The 27,908-nt window shown below is 43.0% G+C and overlaps 1 protein-coding gene and 1 long non-coding RNA gene across 4 annotated transcripts in view; one reads left to right on the forward strand and one right to left on the reverse strand.

The window, feature by feature from the left end:
• Inip (INTS3 and NABP interacting protein) overlaps window positions 1-5,533 on the reverse strand; it is a 21,280-nt gene extending 15,747 nt beyond the window's left edge. Inside the window, exons 1-2 of one of the 3 annotated variants that reach the window (XM_006994029.4) lie at window positions 5,376-5,533; window positions 3,857-3,937 (exon numbers count right to left, since the gene is read on the reverse strand). In XM_006994029.4, coding sequence (XP_006994091.1) covers window positions 3,857-3,881 — 25 coding nt within the window. In that variant the 5' untranslated portion in view covers window positions 3,882-3,937; window positions 5,376-5,533. Of the gene's footprint in view, window positions 1-3,856; window positions 3,938-4,846; window positions 4,923-5,375 lie in introns of those variants that run through there. The other 2 variants (XM_076564306.1, XM_076564307.1) reach the window with 2 other exon arrangements.
• LOC143271860 (uncharacterized) lies at window positions 5,501-27,879 on the forward strand. Its single transcript, XR_013049142.1, has 4 exons — window positions 5,501-5,842; window positions 15,749-15,824; window positions 25,395-25,471; window positions 26,942-27,879. It is a non-coding gene; the product is annotated as an uncharacterized LOC143271860 (long non-coding RNA).
• The last annotated feature ends 29 nt before the right edge of the window (window positions 27,880-27,908 follow it).

Raw genomic sequence — 27,908 nt, forward strand, 5'->3', positions numbered from 1 at the left:
GGTTGTTTCTGTAGTTGAATTACAACGGTGATTTTTCATGTCATTAGTCACAGTTACAGTCTATGTGGAAATTAATGGCAGGCGGATCTCTGTGAGGTCAAAGCTATGCAGAGAAATCTTGTCTCAAAAAAAACAAAACAAAACAAAACAAAACAAAACAAAAAAAAAAAAACCAAGCAGGGGTCAAACAGGACCCTTCCCAGATGCTATGGCAGTCTATTCCTACACAGGACTCTACGATCAGGAGAGAGCACCCAGAGTGACTCCAAGTCAGCAGTGCCCACTGATCTCCAGGTTACCACTCTAGGAAACCATGAAATCAGAGTTCCCATTCCTTCCATGTGTATTACACAGGCTCTCTCTGAAACCAAGTTGGACTGATCTGGCTGCCACATTTATCCATAGGGAAGAACTAAGACACCATTCAAGGTACAGAAATAGAGAGGCAGGCTCGATGCTGCAATAGGGAAAGGCGCTTGTCACACAGGCCTGGCAATCCGGGCTCAATACTGGGGCCCACATAAAGGTGGAAGGAGAGAACAGATTCTATGAAGTTGTCTCCTGACCTCCACATGTACACCAGGTCACACACGCCTACACATACGTACGCACACGAGCATGTATACAACCTAAAAGCAAAAGATACAGAATGGTACCTTAGCCAAATTTTAGTTTGTGGTCTGCATCTACATTCAAATTTCTCCAAAAACATGTAAAATTCTTAAGATGTTACAACTAATCAACTCATAAATCAAATGATTATTGAGAACCAACCAAATGTTCCACATTACACTGGATAAAGAAAAGTAGGACTTCAGTGATTGCCAAAAGCTTAACAAATTTAGAAATTCTGGTTACTACTATGCTGTGGAAAACTGCTCAGTAGATCTGAAAGAGCGTTAGGTGTGTGTCCTGCTGCCCCTCCCCCAGCTTTTTTGGCGATCTTAAAACACCAGGAAGGGCCAGCTAATGTAAGGCGCTCGCTGACAAGCCTGACTACGTAAGGTGGAAGGGAGAAGCAATCCCTTCCCCACACACGCACAACAGGGTAGTATGTGTGTAGGCGTTGTGTCTGCACCCATAGCTGTGTACCACGCGTGTGCCTAGTGTCTAAGGAAGCCCGCCACACAAGGACACCAGGTTCCCTGAAACTGGAATTATAGATGATTATGAGCTGCCACACTGGTGCTGGGAATTGAACCCAGGTCTTTTTGGCCCACTGTTTCAGAAGTTTTTGTGCATGGATGCCTGGATCCATTGCTTAGAGCTTGAGGTGAGACATAATTTCATGATGGCAGCTGGAGAGCAGAGAGAACAGGGCCAAGACATTCCAACCACCCTCCATAACCCACTTCCCGAATGACACCCCACCCTTGCCCTTTCACAGGTCTACCACCTCCTAGCAGGCTTTTTAAACCCTGACTCCATCAAGAGATTAAGCCATTGATTAGGCTGGCTCCTTTATGATTTAACTGCCTCTTACATCCCCTCACAAATCTACCCAGTGTGCTTAACTCATCTCCTGGGCTTTCAACCCAAGCCAGCCAATGACAAGAATACACTGAATGTTTGACCCCTGCATAAGAGACACTAATGAATTACAATGCATATATTGAGTCTTTTTCTTATTTTTATAAATCATGTTTCTTTCAGTTACCATTTTAGAATAAGCGAGACAATCAGCCTCCATCCAATTTCTATACACATAAATAGTGCAAAAGTCATTTATTATAGATAGTAAAATACAATAAAAGACTAAAATTTTTACTAAGGTGCTGCAGAGATGGATCAGCAATTAAGAGCACTGGTTGCTCTCTTAGAAGACATGGGTTTGATTTCCAGCACCCACATGGTGGTTCACAACCTGTAACTTCAGTCTCAGGGGAGCTGACATCCTCTTCTTGCCTCCAAGGATACTGCATGCATGTGATACACACACATACATGCAGGCAGAACACTCAAACACATAAAATAAGAGTTCCAGGCCAGCCAGGTCACTACATAGTGAGGCCCTGTCTCAAAATAAATAAATAAGCATCATTAAATTGTAATGTTTTTTAAATTCTTTACTGAGAATCTCCAAGTCTATAGAACATGATACAGACTCCCTCTGCTGGTGTCCAATAGCAGCAGCTCTGTAACTCAAAGAATTCCTATAGGCGTAATCAAAGTCAAATGGCTGATTCAACTAATTACTCGTTAGATTTGGGATGCTTCATAGATCTGGCTACAGGCCAACCAAAAACCATACCAACCATAGTTGTTTCTACAACAATTGCAGAGAAAAGTTACCAGCAAATTTTGTTATCAGAACAGGATAATTTAAAATGTTTTCATTGTGACTACATTGTGTGGTTTTTATGTTTTTTTTCTTTCCTAAACGGGCTGCTTTTAGCTCTTATTTTGGCTATTTTGGCAGGGGTGGGGCGTACCAAGGATCTCATACAAACTACTTTAATCTGAACCTTTCTAACTTAACTTTGAAAAGAAGTTAAAGATAAATATGTTTACCTGTGATGATGGGTCAAACACACCTAAAAGTCAAACAGTTCAGACCTGATATGGAAAGAGGCCCATTTCAAGTTTTATGCATAAAAATACCTAAAAATAATCCCAGTACTCAGGAGTCATAGACAGGTGATCCCTGTGAGTTCAAGGCTAGCTTGGTCTACAGAGCTACAGAGCAGTTCCAGGACAGCTAGGGCTGTTATACACAGAAACTCTGTCTCAAAAAACAAAAAACAAAAAACAAACAAAAAAAAAAACCAACTCAAAAAATACTTATAAACTTTCTAAAGATTAAATTTTTATGAGCCAAGTGTGGTGGCACATGCTTTTAATCCCAGCACGAGGGAAGCAAACCTCTATGTTGGAGGCCAGCCTGCTCTATATAATAAGTTCTAGACTCCAAGACTACATAGCAAGACCTTGCCTCAAAAATAAACAAACCAACAAACAAATAAATAACTTTTATTTTTAAGCTGAATCTGGCACATTCAACTGGAAGGCTGAAGCAGGAGGATCACAGTTCAATACATAGCCCTCAAAAAGCTAAAAACTTGAATAAATTTTGACTTCAACAGAACATTTACAAATAAAAATTCCTTAATAGCAGCATGGCCTAACTTGCTTTGATTGAAGACAGGAGAGATGGCTGAAGGTTTTACAGCAATGAAGACGCAGGCAGTCATTATCTGAGGACGGTTTTAGAAAGAAAAGAGCAAGAAAACAGGTGCCCGAGATAAAGTGTGTGATGCAGGCTGGGAAATGATTCAGTGGTTAAGCGCTTGTTCCCAAAACCATGAAGACCAGGGTTCAGATCCCTATAACCCACATAAATGTTGAGTGGGTATAACGGCCCACCTGTAACTCCAGCCTCGGAAGGTGGAGACAGGATCCCTAGAGCACGCTGGCTAGCGAGAGAAAGCACATCAGCAAGCTCTGGATTTGACTGAGAGACCCTGCCTCAGTGAATTAGGTGAAGAGTGATGAAGGATGATTCTCCATGTCAACCTCCAGTCTCCACATGCATGCACGCCCACCCCCACATACATGCACCCATACATGCAAACATGCATATATACTGATGCACACCATACAAAAATAAATGGAAAAAAGAAAAAAAATGTTTATGATGTGAATCACTAATCTTAACAGGTTAAAATACACAATTAGTAGTATTAAAAATGTGTAACTAATATGGTGTTAAACTGGTTTTAAATTGGGGGTTTCCACTTTGCTATTCATTCTTTAATTCTGGATGCAGTAACTGTTCTATACTAATTTTCTCTACTACAAATACATTAATTGAATGAGGGAAAGTTTCTAGTAATAACAGAATCCCAGCATGCATTACCTTGTCCTGAAGGATTTGCTGCCATCTTCCTATTCTGTTTCAATTCTATTCAGTGGCCACTGATCAGCACTTTACAATCATCTGTAAAAAAATTTATGTGCACACATAAAATGCACTGGCCTTAAAGTACAGTCTCAAACTTGTGAAGAACAGCTGGGCTGAGCTCGGTTTCTTAGTCTCCAGAAAGATACCCATAAAAAGCACAGACTTAAATCAGAAATTTAACTCTGCAAACTCCTCATGCACCTTATTAAATAAGCGTTTTTAGTCTTGAAGCTGTTAATACCAACATTTAGCATTACTTCAATTTACATCATTAAGATGTATTTACCAAATATGTCAACCTTCTGAAAGTATCCATATGATCAGTGCTAGGAAGAAAAATAAAATTCTATAAAAATCACTCTCCATTCATTTAAAAACATATCCCAGCATTTGCCATGCTGGTAAAAGAAAAAAGGAACCTGACAAGTACCTACTCTGCATCATACACTGTGTAAGAAAGATGTTTCCAAAAATGTTTTTAGTGAGCATCTTTATATACGTGGAGGTCAACTGTCACAAAACTAGTAAGCAAACTTGGACTCCTGGTTTGGTGTGGTGTGGTGTGGTGTGGTGTGGTGTGGTGTGGTGTGGTGTGTGTGTGGCGTATGCCCAGGGGCGAGCATGTGTGAATGTGTGAACAGGCCAGAAGAAGGAATTGGATGCCTTGCTCTATCACTCTCCACCTTGTTCCCTTGAAACAGGGTCTCTCAGTGAGCCTGGAGCTAGGCTGGCAGCCAGCACTCCTCACTGATCCTCCAGTCTATGCCTTCCCTCAGCTCTGGGGTCCAGGCGCTACAACCACACTAGCTTCGGAGATGGATGCTGGGGATTCCAACACAGATCCTAATGCTTGGGCAGCAAGTGATCTTACCAGCTGGGCCACCTTCCCAGCCCCAAGCCCGCTGATTCCTAAGTTTAGAAATTAAGTTTTGTATTAGGTAGTACCGAAATCACAAGATGAGCTCGGCCCTTGTGTTTCATTCAAGTCATCACATTGGGGTGGGGGAGGGGCCGGGGGAACCCATTTAACAAGTGCGCTCTTTAAAAACGTGACGGCACAATAGCGGTCATCCCAGCATTCGGGAGGACGAGGCAGAAGCAGAACCGAGAGTCCCAGGCCAACCCGGGCTACGCGGCCAGACCTTGTCTCAAAAACAAGGCGCGAACAGGGTTGCGGAAGTAGAGAGTTAATTGTTGAGCAAAAGACAAGGGCTCGAAGCAGATGCCGGGTGTGAATGAATCGCGTCTCCCACGGCTGGAGCACAGTGTGAGCGAAGCCGGGCCAACAGTGAAGGAAATCGGGGCCACCTTGAGAAAGGGACAGGGAGTCCCAGGGTTCCCTTGCCCGCGGGCGAGGTGGGCGAAACCAAACGGGAAGTGAGAAACCTTCGCCCGCTAGTCCGCACGAGGCCGCTGTCCCGTGGCCGGCGCTCGGGACACGCTTCTCCCGGCGCCACCAGTCCGTTGGACTTACCCGGATGCGAGGGGACCCGAGAAACCTCGCTGTCGGGTCGTTGTTGTGCAGGAGGGGCGCGCCCACGCAGATCCCAGCAAGAGCACAACGGTACTCCGCACTACAACCTTCCCGCCGGCACCAACTTCCGCCTCCTGACTGACAGCGCCCGAGGGAGCGGAAGTCCCGCCTCTAAGCCTGGACGTAACGGACGCTACTCCAGGCGATTCGAGGTCTGCGGCTTCTCTGGCAGGAAGGGGTTTCCCTTCTGAGGATTGACAGTCGAGGAGGCTCACGGGAGATGCAGGCCGTACTGCGGGGGGCGGAGCCCAACGCTGAGAGGCTGGGAGGGAGCCGGGTCCCGAGCACCTAAATTGGCTTTTTAGTCCTCCGGGTTTGCAGGAGGCTAGCTGTTGGCCTGTCAAGATTTAAACGTGGTGCTAATCCACTTCAGCAGAGCGTCAGAAGAGAGTCGAGCTCACTTTCAGGTTTGAACAACCATCCCAGAAATATTTTTGTTGTTTACGGTCTGAATAATTGTACATAAGAAAAGCACTAAGCTGGTACAGTTTTCCACTACTGTGCAAAATCTGCATTTTAAAAGTGAGTGTGGACGGGGTGTTGTGGCGCACGCCTTTAATCACAGCACTCTAGAAAGACAGAGACAGAAGTGGCCAGCCTGGTCTACACTGCCAGCTCCAGGGCAGTCAGGACTACACTGTGAGACTCTGCCTTAAAAGCAAACAAACAAAAAAAGTGAGTGTCACACCAGGATGCTCCTGGGGAATCACCTGATGCTGCCTTGCATCACACTAAATCTAGATGGTTATAATAAGTAAACGTTCGCCGAGCGTGGTGGCGCACGCCTTTAATCCCAACACTCGGCAGGGAGAGGCAGGAGGATCTTTGTGAGATTGAGGCCAGCCTGGTCTACAGAGCAAGTTCCAGGACAGCCAGGGCTGTTACACAGAGAAACCCTGTCTCAAACAAACAAACAAAAGTAAACGTTCTTTACTGTGTGTCACTTGTTCTGTGGTCACTAATCACTTTCCAACTTGTGCTCTTCATAATTAATGTTTGCGATGCTGGAGATGTAGAGTATTTGCCCTGAATTTGGTACCTAGCACCGAATACAACTGGGCATGGTAGAGCATACATCCTTAACCCAGCACTGGGGAATTTAGTGAGAGGAGGATCTTCTGTAAAAGGTTGTTCTTTGCTACATAGTAAGTTTGAGGCCAGTCTTGACTATATAAAACCTTCCTTTCTTTCTCTCTCTTTCTTTCTTTCTTTCTTTCTTTCTTTCTTTCTTTCTTTCTTTCTTTCTTTCTTTCTTTCTTTCTTTCTTTCTTTCTTTCTTTCTTTCTCTCTCTCTCTTTCTTCCTTCCTTCCTTCCTTCCTTCCTTCCTTTCTTCTTTCTTTCTTTCTTTTTCTTCCTTCCTTTCCTTCCTTCCTCCCTACCTTTCTTTCTTTTCTTTTCTTTTTTTTTTTTTTGTTTTTTTTGAGACAGGGTTTCTCTGTGTAGTTTTGGTGCCTGTCCTGGATCTTGCTCTGTAGACCAGGCTGGTCTTGAACTCTCAGAGATCCTCTTGGCTCTGCCTCCCAAGTGCTGGGATTAAAGGCATGCGCCACCACTGCCTGGCTAAAACCTTTTTCTAAATATTATTATTTTAGAAATAATATATTATTTCTAAAATAATAATTGATGTTTGCCAATGTTTATTATTTTTTATTTTTTTGGTTTTTCGAGACAGGGTTTCTCTGTGTAGTTTTGCGCCTTTTCCTGGAACTCACTTGGTAGCCCAGGCTGGCCTCGAACTCACAGAGATCCGCCTGGCTCTGCCTCCCGAGTGCTGGGATTAAAGGCGTGCGCCACCACCACCCAGCATGTTTGCCAATGTTTATGATGCACAGTTTTGTTGTACAGAGTCCATGACTGAAACAGTAAATTCAATACCAAGGATTTATTTAGTTCTCAGCAAGAAATTGTTGAGTGTTTTCACATGCTAGGTGCTAGTTATCCTCAGCTGATGTCTGTGCTTGATTTGTGTATGGGGCTCAGCAATGTTACTACATTGTGTCCATCAAAGAACTGAGCTAAACCCCAAAATTCTGCCGAATGCTAAGGCTCAGATTCTTTTTTTTTTTTTTTTTTTTTTTTTGGGTTTTTCGAGACAGGGTTTCTCTGTGTAGCTTTGCGCCTTTCCTGGAGCTCACTTGGTAGCCCAGGCTGGCCTCGAACTCACAGAGATCCGCCTGGCTCTGCCTCCCGAGTGCTGGGATTAAAGGCGTGCGCCACCAACGCCCGGCCTAAGGCTCAGATTCTTAACTTTGGCATACTGTCTTTGTTTTAGTGGAAGGAATTCCTCTAGGACCAGCTTTTAGTGACTTTTTCCCCTTGAGACAGGATTTTGGTATGTACAGGCTGGCCTTAAACTGACCATGTATCCCAGGCTGCAGACTGGAATTCTCCTGTGTCAACTCTGAGCACGGGCACTTACAGACCTGTCCCACCACACCCAGCTCTGTTGACTGCTGTCTTTAATCCCAGCACTCAGGAGGCAGAGGCAGGCGGATCTCTGTGAGGTTGAGGCCTGCCCGGGCTACAGAGTGAGATCTAGGACAGACATCAAAACTACACAGAGAAACCCTGTCTCAAAAAACAAAACAAAACAAAAATCTATCATCTATCTATCTATCATCTATCATATATCTATCTATCTATCATCTATCATCTATTTATCTATCAAAAACATGTTGGTAGGGAGAACATTTTAGTCTTCTATAATTTGCTGAGAAAATAGTCTTATTCAAGTTTAAAATCCTTAACAAATTCAGTTAAAAGGCCTCTGTGAGACTGGGTATGAACTGAAAAGATAAATGAGACCTACATTCTTAAGAGAATTTTTCTTTTTTGTCCTGTTGCCTGGCTAGTCAATACAGCGACTAGGGCACAGAGAGCTCTTTAGCTCCCAAATAGAAAAAATAAAAATAAAAAAAGATTTAAGTAGATGAAAATGCTTACTACCCTGATCATGACAGGTGAATGTATACAGCTTATTATTACACCACACTGCCTACATTTGTACAATTAAAATAATGAACATTCTGGAAGACCCTTGTTTAAGGAATGGGAGAAAGTTCCTCCAGAACATTTGTAATTTCCTGACAAGTTCAGTGTCTCAGGGTTGCGGGGGACATGATCAGCAGAAAGATAAATCTAACTCATGACCAATTGTTCTGCCTTTTATTTTGTGACTAGGAATCCTTGCAACCATCTGTCCTCTCCCTGAGAGCTTTGGGAACTTCTGTAGGTCAGCCAGGGCTGCATAGGGAGACCTAGCTCAGAAAATTTCGTACAACCAAAAGGAGAAGTCTGCAAGGTTGCTCTCAGGCTCTCCATATATATATATTCATAGTATACTGTGCAAATGTTAGTGTATGACATTGTAGCTTCCACTGTGGGTCACTTGCTCTGAGGGAAGCCAGTCAGCCACCATGCCAGGAGGTCACTAAAGCAGCCAGCCCCTGTGGAAAGGCCCATATGACAGGAACTGAGGCAATCTTTGTACCCACAACCAGCAGCAAGCTGCCATTTCTTAGGTAAGTTATGCTCTTTAGCCTCAGGTAGGCCTCCACCCTGAGCCTGAGCCACAGGACCACCTAGGAAACTATTTGCAAGTTTTCTCTCTTTTTTTTTTTTCTTATCACGTTGCCCAGGCTATTCTCGAACTTGTGGGCTCAAGTTATCCTACAGCCTCAGCCTTCAGAGTAACTGGACCATTTGACTACAACTTTTTATTTATTTATATTTTATGCATATGAGTGTTTGCCTGCATGTATGTATGCTATGTAAGTGCCTGGTGCCTGTGGAGGCCAGAGGAGAGTGTTGGATTCCATGGAGCTGGACATGCAGGTGGTTGTGGGTCCTGGGAACGGAACCCGGGCCCTCTGGAAGAGCAGCAAGTGCTCTTAACCTCTCAACCACCACTATGGCTCCCAGTATCTCGACTGTATCTCTCTACTAAAAATTTTCTAATCCACAGAAACTATATAAAATAATAAATATCTGCCAGTTTAAGCTATTAAATTTTGTGATAACTTATTATACACTAATGTGGGAGGGGTGTGGTAATATGAATGTAATTGACCCCCATGATCTCATAGGGCGTGGCACCATTAGGATGTATGGTGTGGCTTTGTTGGAGTGGGCTGGCCTTATTGGAGGAAGCATGTCATTGTGAGGGTGGACTTTGAGGTTTCCTTTGCTCAGGATAACACTCAGAGTCTCAGTTTTCTTCCTATTGCCTGCAAGATGACTCTCAACTACTCCTCCAGTATCACGTCTGCCTGCATGCCACCATGCTCCCCGCCATGATGATAATGAACTGAACCTCTGAAACTGTAAGCTGCCACCTCAATTAAATGTTATCCTTTATAAGAGTTGCCATGGTCGTGGTGTCTCTTCACAGCTATAGAAACCCTAAAACAGGCGGGGTGGGGGGTGGGGGGCAGGGTGTGCTCTGCAAATGCTACAGTCAGTAAGGCAATGATCTGTGTGAGGCAAGGACAAAGTCTGGTTCAACTTGACTCAGTAAACGGTGTTGGTTCAAACTTCTCGAGTCTGACTCTGGGCAGTTTGTTTAGTCATATTTAAGTACAATACAATTTTGGAAAAAAGTTTCCTGGTAACAATTATCTCAATCCTGTGCTTAAGGCACGGTGACATTGAAACTCTTCTGCAAAGTACATGTTATCTCTTCCATAAGAATGAGTTCTATAGCTTAAAGGGCCTAGGGGAGACGTTGGTGTGGTCTTGCTTGTGTAGATAGTGTAGAGGTCAGCAAGTTATAAATTACATGTGACTTCTCCCCTAAGGATGGGCTCTGTTGAGTGAGAAACTGTGCTCAAGATAAAGGTCTAGGGAGGAAGGGTCTGGGGTGAACATCGTTGTCTGGGAGATTCAGGTGTGGTCTGGCCCTACAGATAGCACAGGTCCCCCGGCTGTTAACTGTGTCCACACCCAGCCTTCTGGGTGGAAAATAGGTATACATATCTTTCATTGAAGAGACAACCCTTCCTCGTTTCCCCGGTGCTTGTCTGTGAGCACAAGGACCTCGTGTCTTCTACACAGCGATATATAGTTAATATTACAAGATCAGCAAGGTGATCCTATTAGCCATGGAAGAGGATTGTCTAGTTAAGGGAATGGCCTGACTGCTTTAGAGTGAGTTATCTTCGTGAAATTCTCTAGGATGACGGCAAGGTTTGCGAAGAGCGAGCCATCCATTCACTTGCCGGTAGATGGCAGTAAAGAGAAGGGATAGGGTAGTACAACTGCCTGTGTGTTTCTGAAGAGCTGGCGCTTTACTGGACGATAGAAGGTGCATGGTTTGGAACTGACTGTGAAGTATTGGATGTTGGACGCCTAAGGACGACACCTGTAAACAGGTACTTATATGCAAACTGTGTGCCCTCTTCCTCCATCCCTATGCCTTGATGTGTGATAATATGTGGCTGGACTAAATCCTTACTGTGTCCTAGAACCTTCACATACATTTTCTCAAGACCAACCTTTTAGAAGGATATATTTGTCATCTTACCATTTTAAAGGTGAAGATACATTGCGACTTTGAGAAATAAAGCAACTTGCCTAAGATGCTACAATTGTTGTTGTTTTTGTTGTTGTTGTTGTTTATGATAGTGAACAGATCCAGCAGAAAATGCTGCCTGGGTTGATAACCTCCATCAAGAATGCTAGTAGTATGAACCGTATGCTACTAGCTGCCATGTGGGCACCATTCCTTAATGTGTGGTCATTTGTAACTAGACTGACGCCTGTCTCATCACTGACTGTTGAACTCTGCTGTTTTCTGTGGGTTGTTTGGAGGGCTCACTGAATTACATCAGGCCTCCTGCAGAATGGCTGCATGGTTACCAATGTATTATTTCCTGACACCTACTTCTAATTTGAGTACCTCTAGGGAATCAAGTTTCCAGCATGTTCTAGTGTTATTCAAGTGCCTAGAAGAATGCCAGGCAGGTACAGGGTTGATTAATGTTTAATTTAAACCCAGTTCAAGTTGAGATGTGGCGCTGGAGAGGTACATTAGTAGGTGTTTGCCTAATGCTTGAGGCCCCGTGTTCAATCCTGCAGAAGAAAGATGTCAAAATTTATTCATTCAATAAATATTTAATGACTCACACGCTGTATGGGACACTGGAAAAATACAAACAAATGATGTCTTCTTGTCTCCATAAGATACTTTTAAGCCCAGCAGAGGCAGGAGGATCTCTGAGTCCCAGGACAGCCTGATCTACATAGTGAGTTCCAGCCCAGCTAGGGCTACACAGTGAGACCCTATCTCAAAAAGGGGTGGAGGCTGGGGGGCTTTTGGTAACTGCAACTCTAGTCCTTGGGACTCCTGGAGTAGGTTTTTTGTTTGTTTGTTTGTTCTCTTAAAACTCCAGCTACACACACACACACACACACACACACACACACACACACACACACACTTTCTTTACACTTAATCTCTGAAAAACATCACATTGTTTGAAATGTTTTAACCTTTACCAAATATGCATTGTTTGAAATGCTTTGAGGCACTGTAAAAAATGTTTACACTATATGTAAATATACACACACACTCTAAGGTGTATTGAAATTTGTGTCTCCATGGAGGGCTTTCTCTATTGAGGACTTTCTACACACAAGTGTTGAGTGTTGATGGTAAAAGGCAAATTGTATATAACCATTTTGCACTAACAATAGCTAATGTTGCTGCTTAAAAAAGCTAAAAAATGAAATCTCTTACGTGTGTGTTGTTTTATGTGTATGATTGGCCTACATGTATGTCTGTGCACTGTTTATGCCTGGTGCTTATGGAGGCCAGAAGAGAGTGCTAGACTTCCTGGAAATGGAGTTACAAATGGTTGTCAAGTGCCGTGTGGGTTCTGGGAACTGAACCCAGGTCCTCTGGAAGAGCAGCAAGTACTCTTACCCACCCAGCCATCTCTCCAGCCCTTTCACAATTGTGTTAAAACTTGCTGTGTCGCCGGGCGGTGGTGGCGCACGTCTTTAATCCCAGCACTCGGGAGGCAGAGCCAGGCGGATCTCTGTGAGTTTGAGGCCAGCCTGGGCTACCAAGTGAGTTCCAGGAAAGGCGCAAAGCTACACAGAGAAACCCTGTCTCAAAAAACCAAAAAAAAAAAAAAAAAAAAAAAAAAAAAAACTTGCTGTGTTTTCCAATATATACATGGGGTTTAGATTAATAAAATTCTAATTTCTCTTGCTGCTACTCATGAGGCTTTTTAGAAATATGCTGCTCTCCTAGAGCAATCTAAGAGAAATCAATTTTCTATTTTGAGAAATCTTTTATTAATTGACAATAGGAATGATTTTCCATAATCTACTCCTAACACCTGTCAAACAAGTTCTATGCTTGCATATGAAGATTAATTACCTTTACAAGATTCTGCGTGCTTGTTTGTGATGTTGGGAATTGACCCTTGGGTCTTGCCTGTGCTAGGCAAGCATTCTACCACTGATCTATATCCCAACCCTCTTTCCAAGGCTAAAAAAATAAGCGTCAGATTTCTCAAAAGTAAAATTGTTCAATTCTAGGATGTAGCTCAGTTGGTATAGTACTTGCCTAGCATGCACAAGGACCTGGGTTGGACCTACAACACCACAAAAATTAGGCATGGTAGCATATGCCTAAAATACCTCTACTCAGGAGGTAGAGGTAAAAGAACCAGAAGTTCAAGGTCATCCTTGGCTACATAGAGAGTTGGAAGCCAGCCTGGGCTACATGTGACCTTTTCTCAAAAAGCTTGTTCAGAATTCTGATCTATAACATTAAGTACAAACAAAACCACTAAACTGGTAAGTTCTAATCAACACACTAAACTCTATGAGTCAATGATGGATTTATCACTGTTCACATGATGAAGAGCAAGTTCATAGCTATAGTGTGCATTGCTTTGAGATTGCTCATTGAAACTACTACCTGACCTGGATGACTTAATTCTCCCAAATGTTCTCTCTTGAAAGGACTGAAAACTCTTCCTTTATATAGCATGGTTCAAAGTCATTGCCTTTCATTACACCTAATACTACCCATAAGACCAAGAGAGGAGAAGAACTGCCCCCTCATTTTAGAGGGTCCTATACAGACATATGCACAGACAGTTTTTTTATGTGTCTAAGTTTGCTTTCTATTACTCTGATAAAGACCATAACCAAAAGGGACTTGGGGGGAAAAGGGTTCATTTGGCTTACATTTCCACTTTGTAGTCCATCTCTGGTGAAATTCAGAGCAGGAACTGAGGATACTGGAGGCAGGAACCAAAGCAGAGGCCATAGAGGAGTGCTGCTTACCGGCTTGCTCCCTATGGCTTGCTCAGCCTGCTTTGTTGTCCTCCCACATCAATCATTAATCAAGAATAGGCCCCACAGATCCACCTACAGGCTATTGGAGGGAGGTATTTTTCAACTGCGGTTCCTCTTCCCAGATAACTGGCTTGCATGGAGTTGACACAAAACATACCGGACATTAAGGAACAAATAAGAACATCACTGGCACAGCACAAATGGAGTCCTGAACATCATCTCCTGTGACAAACAGCATTAGGCCCTATGGAAACACTTTAGGTCTCTTGCCCCATGTTCTGGAAACAAAAGGTAGCTGCGTTGGAATACTGTGGTGGTCTACAGGTTATCCTCTGCTCCTGTCATATCTGACAACACTTTTCAAAAATGCAAGGAGGGGGCTGAAGAGTTTGCTCAGTGGTTAGGAGCACTTATTGCTCATACGGAGGACCCGGGTTCAATTCCTGGGACTCCCATGTTTCACAGCCATCTGTGACTCCAGGTCCACATGTGGTGCACATATATACACTCAGGAAAACACACATAAAATAAAAGGACTCAATCTAATTTTTAAAGTGCTGGGAATAGTTGACTAGCAAAACTACTCAAGTAAGAGAAAGGAGGATTTGTGAACTTTCAAACACCTTTCTCACATCAGATGAAGTCGGGAGGGTCTTGCACAGCTGAGTGTCTCTCTAATCTCTCTTCTCTCTTGTGATTTTGGAGACACTTCTTAGTGCAGTCTTCATGCAGTGCACTGTGGCTGAGGAACATGTCTGCAACATTAACCACTCATATCCCTGCTGAGTTCCTATATATGCACATTTATATGGAACATGGTAAAGCATGAGATTGATTCTCTGCTGAAGGACAATGATAGTCCTTTCAAAACAGTTTTGTGTTGTTTTTTTTTTCTTTAATAGACTATGCCAGGCATGGTGACTCATGCCTCAATAATCCCAGAACTAGGGAGCCAGAGGAAGACAAATCTCCTCTTCCTTTAAAAAGATTGTGCTTATTTGTTTATTTGAGTATTTGTATTGAGACCAAGCTGTGCTGTGTATCTGTGCCTGACCTGGAAGTTGCTATAGAAAACAGGCTGGTCTCAAACATGTGGTGATCCCCTTGCCTTTAGCTCCCAAATGCTAGAAGATAGAACAGGTGTGCTCTACCATAGATAGCAGGATACTGTCCTCTCATAACTGTACTGCAAGGCTTGCTGGCTCTCTCCTAAAGCTTACAGGAAGGATCATACATGAGGGGCTAACTACTTGCCAATAGAAGATGCTTCAGAATGAAACCCACCTTGCTGGTGTCTTGAGCTTGAACTCTCTAGTGCCTAGAACTGTAAGAAACTAGTATCTGCAATTGAATCCCTGGTCTTTATTATGGCAGCCCCTGATAAGTTCTTTAATATAGTATGTAATGCATATTGTGACTGGAGTTTTCTCTAGTCCTGCCTGGGCCCGCAGCCACTCAGACCCAAATAAACACACAGAGAATTATATTAATTACAAACTGTATGGCCTAATGGCTCAGGCTTCTTGCTAGCTAGATCTTACATCTTAAATTAACCCATTTCTATAAATATATGCCTTGCCACGTGGCTCATGGCTTACTGGTATCTTTACATCTTGCTTTTCCTGGTGGTGGCTGGCAGCTTCTCCTGACTCAGCCTTCCTGTTCCCAGAATTCTCCTCTCTGCTTATCCCACCTATACTATACTTCCTGCCTGGCTACTGGCCAATCAGCATTTTATTTATCAACCAAATCAGAGCAACATATTCACAACATACAGAGCGATATCCACAGCAACATATGTCTTATTAAACATCACTGTAACTCCCTCCCTCCATCCTTCATTCCTCTCTCCCTCCCTCCCTCCCTCCCTCCCTCCCTCATCTCTTCCTTCCTTCCTTCCTTCCTTCCTTCCTTCCTTCCTTCCTTCCTTCCTTCCTTCCTTCCTTCCTTCTTTCCTTCGACTGTCCTTGAATGTGATTCCCCTGCTTTTATCTCCTAGGTCCTGAGATCACAGGTGTACACCACAATGCCAGATTTAGGTGATACTGGGGATCAAACCCAGGATCTCATGCTTGGTAGGTAAACACTCCAACTGACTACATCCCAGTCTACTATTTCTGGTTTTTAGAAAAGATTTATTTATTTCATGTGTATGGGTGTTTTGCCTGCATGTATGTCTGTGTAACACTGTGTGCAGTGCCTGCAGAGGCCAGAAGAAAATATCAGATCCCCAGGAACTGGAATTACAGTTGTGAGCCACCATGCAGGTGCTGGGAATCCAACCCAGGTCCCCTGGAAGAACACCTAGTGCTCTTAACTATTGAGCCATCTCTCCAGTCCTGCAGCCCATCCCTTCTAAATCTGCATAGTGCTTGAAGTTATTTAATTAGAAATTTCAATTGTTTCTATATTGGGTCAAATATTTTCTTCAAATTAAAATAATTTCAAAACTTTACTTCAAAATAAAATGATTTCAAAATTATACTTAAGAACCATAATTACACAAGATTTGTCAGCTATCACCATCAATAAGCAATGGCTGTTGTGAAAAAAATCATAAAATTTTATTATTGTAATACAAATAGTGTGGCAGTGCACACCTTTAATTCCAGCACTCAGAGGCAGAGATAAGCTGATCTCTGTGAGTTCAAGGCCAGCCTGGTCTACAAAGTGAGCTCCACTACTTATTTTGTTGATATAAAGGTAAAATCTTTTACAGTATACATTTAAAATAATTTATGAATACTTAGGTATGTATATATTTATTTTGTTATGCATTATTACCAAGATTATCCAGATATGACTAGTAACAGTTGTCTTTGATATTACACCAACTTTCCGTCATTTCCAAGTCACAGCTTTCTATTAGTTTGATTTATAAACTTTAATATTTAGACAGGTGCTGGTGGTCTAGCTGAATGGCAGAGTACTTACCCAGCAGGCACAAAGCCCTGAGCTTGATCCTCAGTACTGCCAAAAATAAAATAAAGTAAATATCTAGAAATACAGAATGTAAGCCTGTGTCTGTGTTCTTGTCCTTAGCCCCCAAATATCCAGATGGGCTTTAAAACACATTCCAGCTCCTGTTAATTCCTTATAACATATATAAGTCTAAACTGATCTATTTGATCCATCCATCCCCCCTCCCTTTCTTTTGATAGTACTTGGCATTGAACCTTTATACATGCAAAGCAAATCATCTACCACAGAGCTCGAATTCCAGCCAAATAAATGACCCACCTCCATTTTGAGCAAACTATATTATCTTTTAACACCCTTGCAAATAAATAAAACTATCACACACCAGAATTAACCAGATCTAAAGTCTATGCAGCTTAATCGACTTATGTATGGTTTGAATTGGCACTAGAAATGGAAGCTGTGAAGCTTCACGTTAAATTTTATACTTTCAGTATTATGTTTTATGCACTTAACCACCACCAAAATTAAAAAAAAAAATTAGAACGTCCTATAATCCCAGCACTTGGGAGGCAGAGGCATGCAGATCTTTGTCAGGTGGAGGACAGCCTGGTCTACAAAGTAAGTTCCAGGACAGCCAGAGCTATCATACAGAGAAACACTGTCTCAAAAAAAAAAAAAAAAAGGTCAGTTTCTAAATTAGTGGTTCTAAACCTGTGAGTCTTGACCCCTTTAGGTCGAGGGACCCTCTCCCAGGAGTTGCATATTAGATATTTATATTATGATTCATAACAGTAGCAAAAATACAGTTATGAAGTAGCAATAAAAAATTTTATGGTTGAGGGGTCACCACAACATGAGGAACTGTATTAAAGGGTCACAACATTAGGAAGGTTGAGAACCACTGGTCTAAATGAAGACATTGAGGATATATAGCAGCTCCATTTATGAATCCACATTATTTATATGGATAACAACAAAATGGCAAACAATTATGAGTTGAAAGAAAACAATTCTGGCTGAAAGTAATACTGAAGCTTTTTCTAAAACTGTATATCTATAATGGGCTTCACATCCTATGACATAATTTAATCATGCTTGTTAACACATTTTTCAAAATACATTGTTCAAAGTGAGATTGGAGAAGTGTTTGTAGAGGAGAAGGTGTTAGACCCTAAATTAACCTTAAGCCCCACCCGTGCCCAAAGATCAGTTAACTTCCTGGAATTCTGGGAGTTGTAGTTCTTGGAAAATAGTAACAAAGCCTCATGGGAAAGTACAGTGGCCTATGTGTTTTGTCCTTATAAGCCCTGACAACAGTGCCTTGGGCCACTCAACTGAAAAGTTTACATGTGGTGGTCCTGATCAAATTCCATCATGGTCAGCATTTAATATTTTAATAAAAATAGACTTTAATTTGGCCAAAATAGTGGAACTGGTTTTTCTAAGGTGAATTTCAAGATTAACAAAGGGGGCCATACAGCTGTTGAGGAGCTCTAGACTTGCTCGTAGAAATGGTCTTTGCTAACACAAAGTAGCATGTAATTAAAGTTTCTCAGCAGTGCCATGGACATTTCTGGAATCCTATCACTTTTGTAGTGGAGAAACATAGGCATAAAGTTGGAGTTACAAATACATTGCTTGTACTCAAAAGGCTGAGGCAAGAGAATTCTACAAGTTCAAGGCCAGCCTGGGCTACATAGCCAAGTTCTAAACTAGTCTAGGTTACATAATGAGACCCTGGCTTAGAAAAACCAAAAGTTCCAAACAAGTGAAAAATAACCTAAAAAAGAAAGAAGGAAGGAAAGAAAGAAAGAAAGAAAAGGAAGGGAGGGAGGAAGGAAGGAAGGAAGGAAGGAAGGAAGGAAGGAAGGAAGGAAGGAAGGAAGGAAGGAAGGAAGGAAGGAAGGAAAATGGAAGGAAGGAGCTGGAGAGATGGCTCAGCAGTTAAGAGTGTATACTGCTCTCAACCCAGGTTTGGTTCCCAACATTCCCATTGGGCAGCTCACAATCACCTGTAATTTCAACTCTAGAGGATCTGACTCTATCCTGACTTTGAAGGGTTACTGCAGTCACACGCACATACCCCCACCCAACACACATTCATACACATAATTTGAAATTAAAATAATTCTTTTTAAAAAGTAAAGAAAAAAACCCAAATATTAATATATTGCTTAGTCTTGGGAAGGAAGTAGGAGCTACTATAAATATCTTCAACTCATACGTTTCCTACATTTTAATGTTTAAGCTTTCATTTCAGATTAATGAATTGCAAAAGAAGTCAATGATCTTTGCATTGCATGCATGCAAATAATATGAAATTGTAGAAAGGAAACAATCTAGCCTTTCTTCACTCATCTCCTGCATGTCCCTGCCCTCCTCTGAAGGTAAAACCTTAACAGTTTGCTGCATATCTTTCCAAGTAAATGTCTACACATATACATTCATATATGTGTGCACATGTCATACATATGTGTGGACATCAGTAAGTATGGATTTTTACTTTCCAAAAATTGCACAACACCTTGCATATTACGGGCTACTTTTTATTTAATGTGTCACAGACCTTCCTGTATGTAGAGCTCTACCTCTTCTCTTCTGTGTGCCTGTGTGCACATGTCTGTGGATGCCCTCAGAGGCCAGAAGATGGTATCAGGTCTGCTGGGCGTGGAGTTACATACACATGGTTATGATCTGCCTGACAGGTTCTGGGAACTAAATTTGGGTCCTCTGGAAGTGCAGCATCCTCTTGCTGCACGAGTTGAATTAGCCTGGGCAATGCTGGAGAGCTCACCCTGGTGGTGTGGACAGGGAAAACTGGCTGGCGGACCAATCCTAAGGCTGCCTAGGCCCAGAACCAGGGTTATGATTTGGCCTGTCCCAATTTCTACCCCATCTATGATTTGCTGGATTACGTGAAGGGGCCTGACCCAAAGAATCCAAGCAACAGGATCTCCACAACACAGGGTAACTACAGGATATCCCAGTGAGGGCCCAACATGGATGGTACAGTAGAAACCAGAGGCCTCAAACCAGACCAATGACTCTTTGCAATGAACACTTGCAAGTCAAGATACATGGACAAAGGGGTCACTGCGTGACTCACTGTGTCACACTGCAGCCTCCATCATGAAATTTTTAACTCCCCCCTTTCTCCCTTTTTTCTCTTAAATTTTGTTTTATTTGGGGACCATTCAGGGGCAGAGGAAAGATGTGAAGGGATGGGAAAATGAATGGGATCGGGATGCATGATGTAGAAGATGTATAGAATAAATACAAAGAAAGAAAGAAAAAAAGATTAGCCTGCACTCAAGTCTATGGGGGCATTTTCTTTTTGCCCCACTTTCTCTAAGTTAAAATCTAATTGCATCACTCCCTCTTTCCCTTTCCTCCATCCAACCTTCTCCTGCTCCCTCCACTTCCTCTCAAATTGATGGGCTATTTCCTCTTTTTCTTGGATTATTTCACTACACACACACACACACACACACACACACACACACACACACACACACACACGTACCACGTGCATGTGTAAATATGAAAGTACAACTTACTGAGTCCATTTGGGGGTGCGTATGTCCCAGCACTGGAAGGCAGAGACAAGATCCCTGGGGCTTGCTGACTGAGCAAGTGAGCCCATTGGTGGGCTCTAGGTTCAGTGAGAGACCTGGGCTGGGGAGATGGCTCAGAGGTTAAGATCACTGGCTGCTCTTCCAGAGGACCTAGGTTCAATTCTAGCACTATGGTATTTCATTTGTACGGAAATGTGATTTTTTTTTTTTCTTTTCGAGACAGGGTTTCTCTGTGTAGCTTTGTGCCTTTCCTGGAACTCACTTGGTAGCCCAGGTTGGCCTCGTCGAACTCACAGAGATCCGCCTGGCTCTGCCTCCCGAGTGCTGGGATTAAAGGCGTGCACCACCACCACCGCCCGGCTGGAAAAGTGATTTTATTTGTATGTTAATAAATAAAGTTGCCTGGGGGTCAGAGCTAATAGCAATCCATAGCAGAAGCCAGACGGTGGTAGCGCACACCTTTAACCCCGATCACATGACAAGCAGATCTCTGTGTGTTCAAGGATACAGCCAGCATGGAGACACACGCCTTTAATCTCAATACCAACCATAGAGACCTAGAGGTCTGTATAGACAGGCAGTAACGAGAAGGTCATGTGGTTAGGTTTACAACCTATAAGAAGGCAGGACAGAAAGTCAATAAAAGGACAGACACACAGGAAGTAGGTCTCTTTCGGAGGGGAAGGACGGCAGTGGCAGGAAGGGTAAGAAGGTGATTTTAAGTCTCAGCTCTTACTACTGCTCTGACCTCTTGGGCTTTTAACTCTGCATTTGGCTCTGTATTTTGTAGCAGGAATCTTAAAAGTTCTTATTAATAAAATCAAACCCGAGGCCAGTTATTGGGGTAAATGCTGGTAGATCAGAGAGACAGAACAAGCCACAGCTATCTCACCTTGCCAATTCCTCAGCTGGTCCTGTTTCCTCAGACTGGAAGCTTTTGTGTCCTCATTCCAATGGCTCTCAGCTGAACTGTGTTGCTCCAAAGCCTGAAAGCTTAACCAGCCAAAATCTTCTAGTTTCTGGTCCTCACGCCTTATATATCTTTTTGCTTTCTACCACCACTCCCTGGGATTAAAGGCTGGCTTTCTGGGATTAAAGGCGTGTCACCATGCTTGTCTATTTCCAATGTGGCCTTGAACACACAGAGATCCAGAGGGATTTCTATCTCTGGAATGCTAGGATTAAAGGTGTGAGTGCCACCATTTTCTAGCCTTTGTATCTAGTAGCTGTCTGTTCTCTGACCCCAGATAAATTTATTAGAGTACACAATATTTTGGGGAACACAATACCACCACAGTATTTCTTATTTAATAAGACTGTTACATCTACACAGCACCCACATGGCTGCCCACAACCATCTGTAACTCCAGTTCTAGGTATAGGATGACTTCTATAGACACTCAACACACATGGTACACAGACATGTATGCAGGCAAAACACTCATATGCAGAAACTAAAGATAAATAATTAAAAAAAACAAACAAGGTGGAGAGCAATAGAGGAAGACACCAATGTCAACCTCCAACCTTCATCTGTACATGCGTGGGCACACATATGCATACAACGTAACACATACACACACACACACACACACACACACACACACACACACACAGAGTAACGGGGTATCCTGGATAGGATACTGAACTGAGAAAATAAGAACATTAAGGAAACACTAATGAACTCTGAATGGAGAACCTGGTCCAGCAGTGTACCAAGTTGGCTCCTCAGCTGTGACAGATATACTGTAATGATGACAGATATAGACAACAAGAGACACTGAGTGAGCATATGCCAAAAAATCTCTGTACCAACTTTGCAACTTTTCTGGAAATCTAAAAGCATTCTAAAAAATAAAAAGTTTAAATGGAAAGGAGGAGGAGGGGTTCAGTTACTCCTGCCAGCCACATCCTTCCTGAGGGAACTCAGCTAAGCCAAAAGAGCATGCTGCCTTCAGAAATAGAGTTGGTGCATCTACAACCCAGGGCTTAATTGGAGCAAATTATACGGATGGTTAGGAAGGAATTTTGAGGAGTCATTTCTCAACACCTACTGCCACCAACACAGCTCTCTCAGAGAAACTCCCTGTGACAGTGGATCCTAACTGTCCTGGCCACACCATGGACTCACACCAGCATTCAGTGGTCCTAGTGTACCCGAGTGCTGCTGCTCCTGGTTCTTGGACCCTGGCGCCCTCTCTTTCTCTCTCTCTCTCTCTTTCTCTCTCTCTCTCTCTCTCTCTCTCTCTCTCTCTCTCTCTCTCTCTCATCTTTGCCACTGTCTACACTCTTTTTGTTTTGGCTTCCTGGGTTCTGGCTCCCCATTTTTTCTTAGCTTTCCACAATCTCTTGATTTCAGTAACACTTGGAGCTGCAGATGGATACATTCCTTCCACCCCACGTCGCTTGTCCTCTTAGCCCAAGCCATGCTGGGACATAACTGGAAAAGGTAAACTCGCGTAGCTTCTCCACAAACTATCAACAGCTGTATTATCAAATATAAAGCACATCCTCTCTACAATGGGAAACATACAGGAGTTGTATAGATATGAGTAGCTGGGCTTTGGGCTGGAGAGACATGTCAGTGGGTAAGATGCTAGCCACCAAGGATTTGAGTTTGATCCCATGTGGTGCAAGTGAGAACATGGTAGAGGAGAGAACCAGCTCCATCACACACACACACACACACACACACACACACACACACTAGCTAGTTAAAAAATACTTGTGCAGGGTGGGTCTTAGGGACTGAACCTAGGGTCTCATACATGCTAAACAAGCTTTGTACCTCTGAGTTATATCTCTAACCCTCTTTTTACTTAGAAAAAAGTTTAAGTTGTCCAGGCTGGCTTTGTTGAACTTGGGGTCCTTCTGCTTCAGCCTTCTGAGTAGCTAGGATTATAGGTCCCTAATAACAGGCCTGGCTTATACTATTGTCTTCTACTGGTATTGTAGATAGACTTTTCTTTCCTGCCAGCCAATTCCCAAATAACCACACAGAGACTTCTTATTAATTATAAAAGCTTGGTCGATAGCTTATGCATGCTACTAACTAGCTCTTACAACTTAAAATTAAACCGTATTTCTTATCTACCCTCTGTCACGTGTTGGTACCTTCTTTCAGCACAACATATCTCTTGCTTCATCTGCCAGAGCAGGAAGCTGAGAGATCACATCTTCAACCTCAAACACAAAGCAGAAAGAGTAAACAGGAAGTGAGATGGGGTTGGTAACTATCAAAGCCCACCCCCAGTGACTTCCTTCCTTCAGCAAGACTGAACTACCTCCGAAAACAGCACCATCAATTAGGGACCAAGTGTGTAAATATCTGAGCCTGTAGGGTACATTTCTCATTCAAACCATCACACCATGTGTCGATACTTCCATGGAATTCTGGGTAGCAATGGTGCTGCTGCATGAAAGTCAGCCATGGACACCTTAATTCTGAGACTATGCAGAAATTCTCTGGTCAAGGTCAGTCTAGAACCTTGCTCCTCCCACTTCCGTGTTAAATTGTTAGCATCAAAGTCTCACCAGGCAGTGGTGGCACACGCCTTTAATCCCAGCACTTGGGAGGCAGAGCCAGGCAGATCTCTGTGAGTTCAAAGCCAGCCTGGTCTACAGAGCGAGATCCAGGACAGGCTCCAAAACTACACAGAGAAACCCTGTCTCAAAAAACAAACAAACAAACAAAAACAAAACAAAACAAAAGTCCTGGATATGTGATGTTTCCTGGGAAGAACTTTGGCCTGTTTTGACCTGATGCCAAGAAGTTGCTGAATGAATACATTTGGGAGATGACAATCTCACAATGATGCTGACCTAGAGGAGCCAAGATATACTCAATGCCCTAAAAGTGGGATCAGAATGAACCTTTATTCTAGCATAGGGCAGGGTAGTTTACGAAGTCTTGAAGAGGACTGGGTTTGGTTTTGAAGATATGAACATTCCATCAGATTAAACTTCCAGAAGTTACCATTTATTAGCCTAAAGCGAGCAGAGGAAGTCAGATGAATGAGTGTCTGGTAAGGGCAGCTTCCTGATCCTCCCATGTTCTGCATGAGTGGTAGTGATAGTGTTCTCCTTGCCACAAAACAGGAAGTCCTGGGTGGAGGGCACAGGGCAAAGCAAGCTTCCCTCTATGTGAAAGAATCCCAAAACTCTTACATAATTAATGATCTCATATGTGTATGTATATTCGAGTGACTGACTATTTTTGAGCCAGGGGTCTCTAGCCCAGGCTGGCCTCAAACTCCTTAAGTACTGAAGGATGGCCTTGAATTTCTGATCTGCTCACCATTTTCTGAGTGCTGCAATTACAAGCGTATGCCATCACATCTGGTTTTTGGTGTTAGGAATCGTACCCAAGGCCTTGGGCATTCTCGGCAAGCACTCTACCAGCTATATGCCAGCCCTGACTACAGTTTTCTTCCTGTGGCCCCACACCCCGTCCCCCCACTGTTTAGAGGTGACACAGAGCAAGGACTGAGTCATACATACAGTCTCCTAGTCTCTGCCCTGAGGGCTTATCTGTGGACCTGCACGCTCTGTTGTCACTGGGGTTACAAGACTCAAGAGGAAGTGAGCAGAGCAGCCAGGCCAGAGCTTGCACAGTGGCTCTGAGGACGAGGGATTCAGAGGCTTTAAGAAGAAGCCAGAATGCTGCCCTCAGGAGCCAGACACACCATGTTTTGGAACTTACTCTGCATGCTTACGGATTTTCTTTATTACTACCTGTGGTGGTTTGAATAAGTATGGTCGCCATAGCCAGGCGGTGGTGGTGCACGTCTTTAATCCCAGCACTTGGGAGGCAGAGGCAGATGAATCTCTGAGTTCGAAGCCAGCCTGATCTACAGAGTGAGTTCTGGGACAGCCAAGACTACACAAAAAAAAAAAAAAAAAACCTGTCTTAAAAAAAAAAAAAAAAGGAGAAGAGAGAAAGAAAGAGAAAAGAAATGGCCACCGTAGGCTCATATGTTTGAATGCTTAGCCATCAGCAATGGCACTGTTTGAGAAGGATCAGCAGGTGTGGTCTTGTTGGAGTAGGTGTAGCCTTGTTGGAGGAAGTGTGCTACTAGGCGGGGGTTTAGGCTTTAGGTTTCAAAAGCCCACCCCAACTCCAGCTTGTCTCTCTCTCTCTGCCTACAGATCAGGATGTAGCTTGCAGCTACTGCTCCTGTGCCATGCTACTTGCCATGATGATGATGGACTAATCCTTTGAAACTGTAAGCAGTTAAGAAGTCTCGAGAGAGCTGGAGAGATGGTTCAGTGGATAAAAGCACCTCCTGCTAAGTCCGACAGCCTGCATTTGAGCCCTCAAGCCCACATGGTGGGAGGAGAGAATCGATTCCCACAAGCTGTTCTCTGGCTGCCAGATTTGTGCCTTGGCACAATCACACACACACACACACACACACACACACACACACACACACACACACACACAACTAATAAGCCTGTCTGGCATTAGGTACAGTGGTACAGTGGGCCATCTTTGTTGGTTAGTTTTTATTGTCAACATGACACAACCTTTGGTCACATGGCGAGGGGAACTTTAATTGAGGAATTTCCCCGATCAAATTGATCTGTGGCCATGTCTGTGAGAGAGTGTCTTGATGGATGAGTGAAGTGGGAGGGTCTAGCCCACTGTGGGTGACATTATCCCTAGGCAGGTAGGTCTGGGCTGTATAAGAAAAACAGCAGATGATGTCCTTTGCCTTATAGAAGCTTTTCAGTTTCATGAGGTCCATTTATTAATTGTTGATCTTAGTGCCTGCACGATTGGTATTCTGTTCTGGAAGTTGTCTCCTGTGCCAATGTGTTCAAGGCCTTCCCTACTTTCTCTTCTGTCAGGTTCACTGTATCTGGTTTTATGCTGAGGTCTTTGATCCATCTGGACTTGAGTTTTGTGTGGGTGACAGATATGGATCTATTTGCATTCCTCTACATGCAGACATCCAGTTAGACCTGCACCATTTGTTGATGATGCTTTTTCTCCATTGTATATTGCTAGCTTCTTTATCAAAAATCTGGTATCACATGTATGTGGATTAATGTCTGGGTCTTCACTTTGGTTCCATTGATCTGTTTTTATGCCAATACCATGTGGTTATTTATTTATTTATCTATTGCTCTATAGTGGAGTTTGAAATCAGGATGGTGATACCTTCAGAAGTTTTTTTATTGTACAAGATTGTTTTAGCTATTCTAGGTTTTTTGTTTTTCCATATGAAGTTGAGTATAGTTCTTTCAAGGTCTGTAAAGAATTGTGTTGGAATTTTGATGGGAATTGCATTGAATCTGTAGTGCTTTTAGTAAGATGGCCATTTTTACTATATTAATCCTACCAATCCATGAGCATGGGAGAGCTTTCCATCTTCTGATATCTTCTTCAATGTCTTTCTTCAAAGACTTGAAGTGCTTGCTCTACAGGTCGTTCACTTGCTTGGTTAGAGTTACACCAAGACATTTTATACTGTTTGTGGGCATTGTGAAGAGGGCTACTGATTTTTTTTTTTTAGTTTATTTTGTATCCAGCCACCTTGCTGAAGATGTTTAACAGCTATAGGAGTTTCCTGGTAGAATTTTTTTGGGTCTCTTATGTACACTAACATATCATCTGCATATAGTAATACTTTGACTTCTTCCTTTCCAATTTATATCCCCTTGATCTCCTTGTTGTTTTATTGCTTTAGCTAAGCCCAATTGACATCAGAGAGGCTTCATCCAGCAACAGATGAAAACAGATGCAGAGACCCACTGCCAAACCTTAGGAGGACCTCAGGGAATCCTTTGGAAGAGGGGGAGGAAGAATTGTAGGAGCTAGAAGGGTCAAGGACACCACAAGAAAACCACAGAATCAACTAACCTAGTCTCACAAAGACTGAACTTCCAGCCAGAGTTTGCATGGGAATGATGTAGGTTCTCTGCACATATGTTACAGATGTATAGCTTGCTTTTCTCGTGTGTCTCCTAACAGTGGGAACAGGGGCTATCTCTGACTGTGTTGCCAGCTTTTGGGACCCTTTCCTCCTACTGGGTTACCTCGTCCACCCTCAGTAGGAAAGGAGGTGCCTAGCCTTACTGCAACTTGATATACCATGACTGGCTGATAAACATGGGGAGGAGGTGCTGCCCTTTTCTGAAGAGAAAGGAGGAGAAGTGGATGGGAGGAGGGAAGATTGGGGGAGTGACTGAGAGGAGAAGGAGGAGGGAAAACTGTGATCAGGCTAGAAATTAATTTTCATTAAAATAAATAAAAGACTGTAAAGCACTTGATGTTGAACATTCCTAAATATTTATGGTTTCTTTTAATGTCTTGTGTATGGTGGGTACCACAGCAAAGCCAGAAGTCTAGACAATATGTATCATTCCTCCATGCTTCTTGTTTGAGTTCCTGCCCTGACTTCCCTCAAGGATCACTGTGACCTAGAAGTATAAGATGAAGTAAAGCCTTTCTTTCCCAATTTGCTTTTGGTCAGGGTATTTTTGTCACAGCAATAGGAAACCAACTAGGACATTGCTGAAGACTTGAATTTCCCCTACTTACTTGTACAGCTATCCTGGCGTACTTAGGAACAGCTCTGCTCATGACCACAGGATGACTGCAGCAGCATCAGGCATTGGTGTACACACACACACACACACACACACCATGACTTC

Source organism: Peromyscus maniculatus, chromosome 2 (assembly GCF_049852395.1).
Source record: "Peromyscus maniculatus bairdii isolate BWxNUB_F1_BW_parent chromosome 2, HU_Pman_BW_mat_3.1, whole genome shotgun sequence".
Lineage (NCBI taxonomy): Eukaryota > Metazoa > Chordata > Mammalia > Rodentia > Cricetidae > Peromyscus > Peromyscus maniculatus.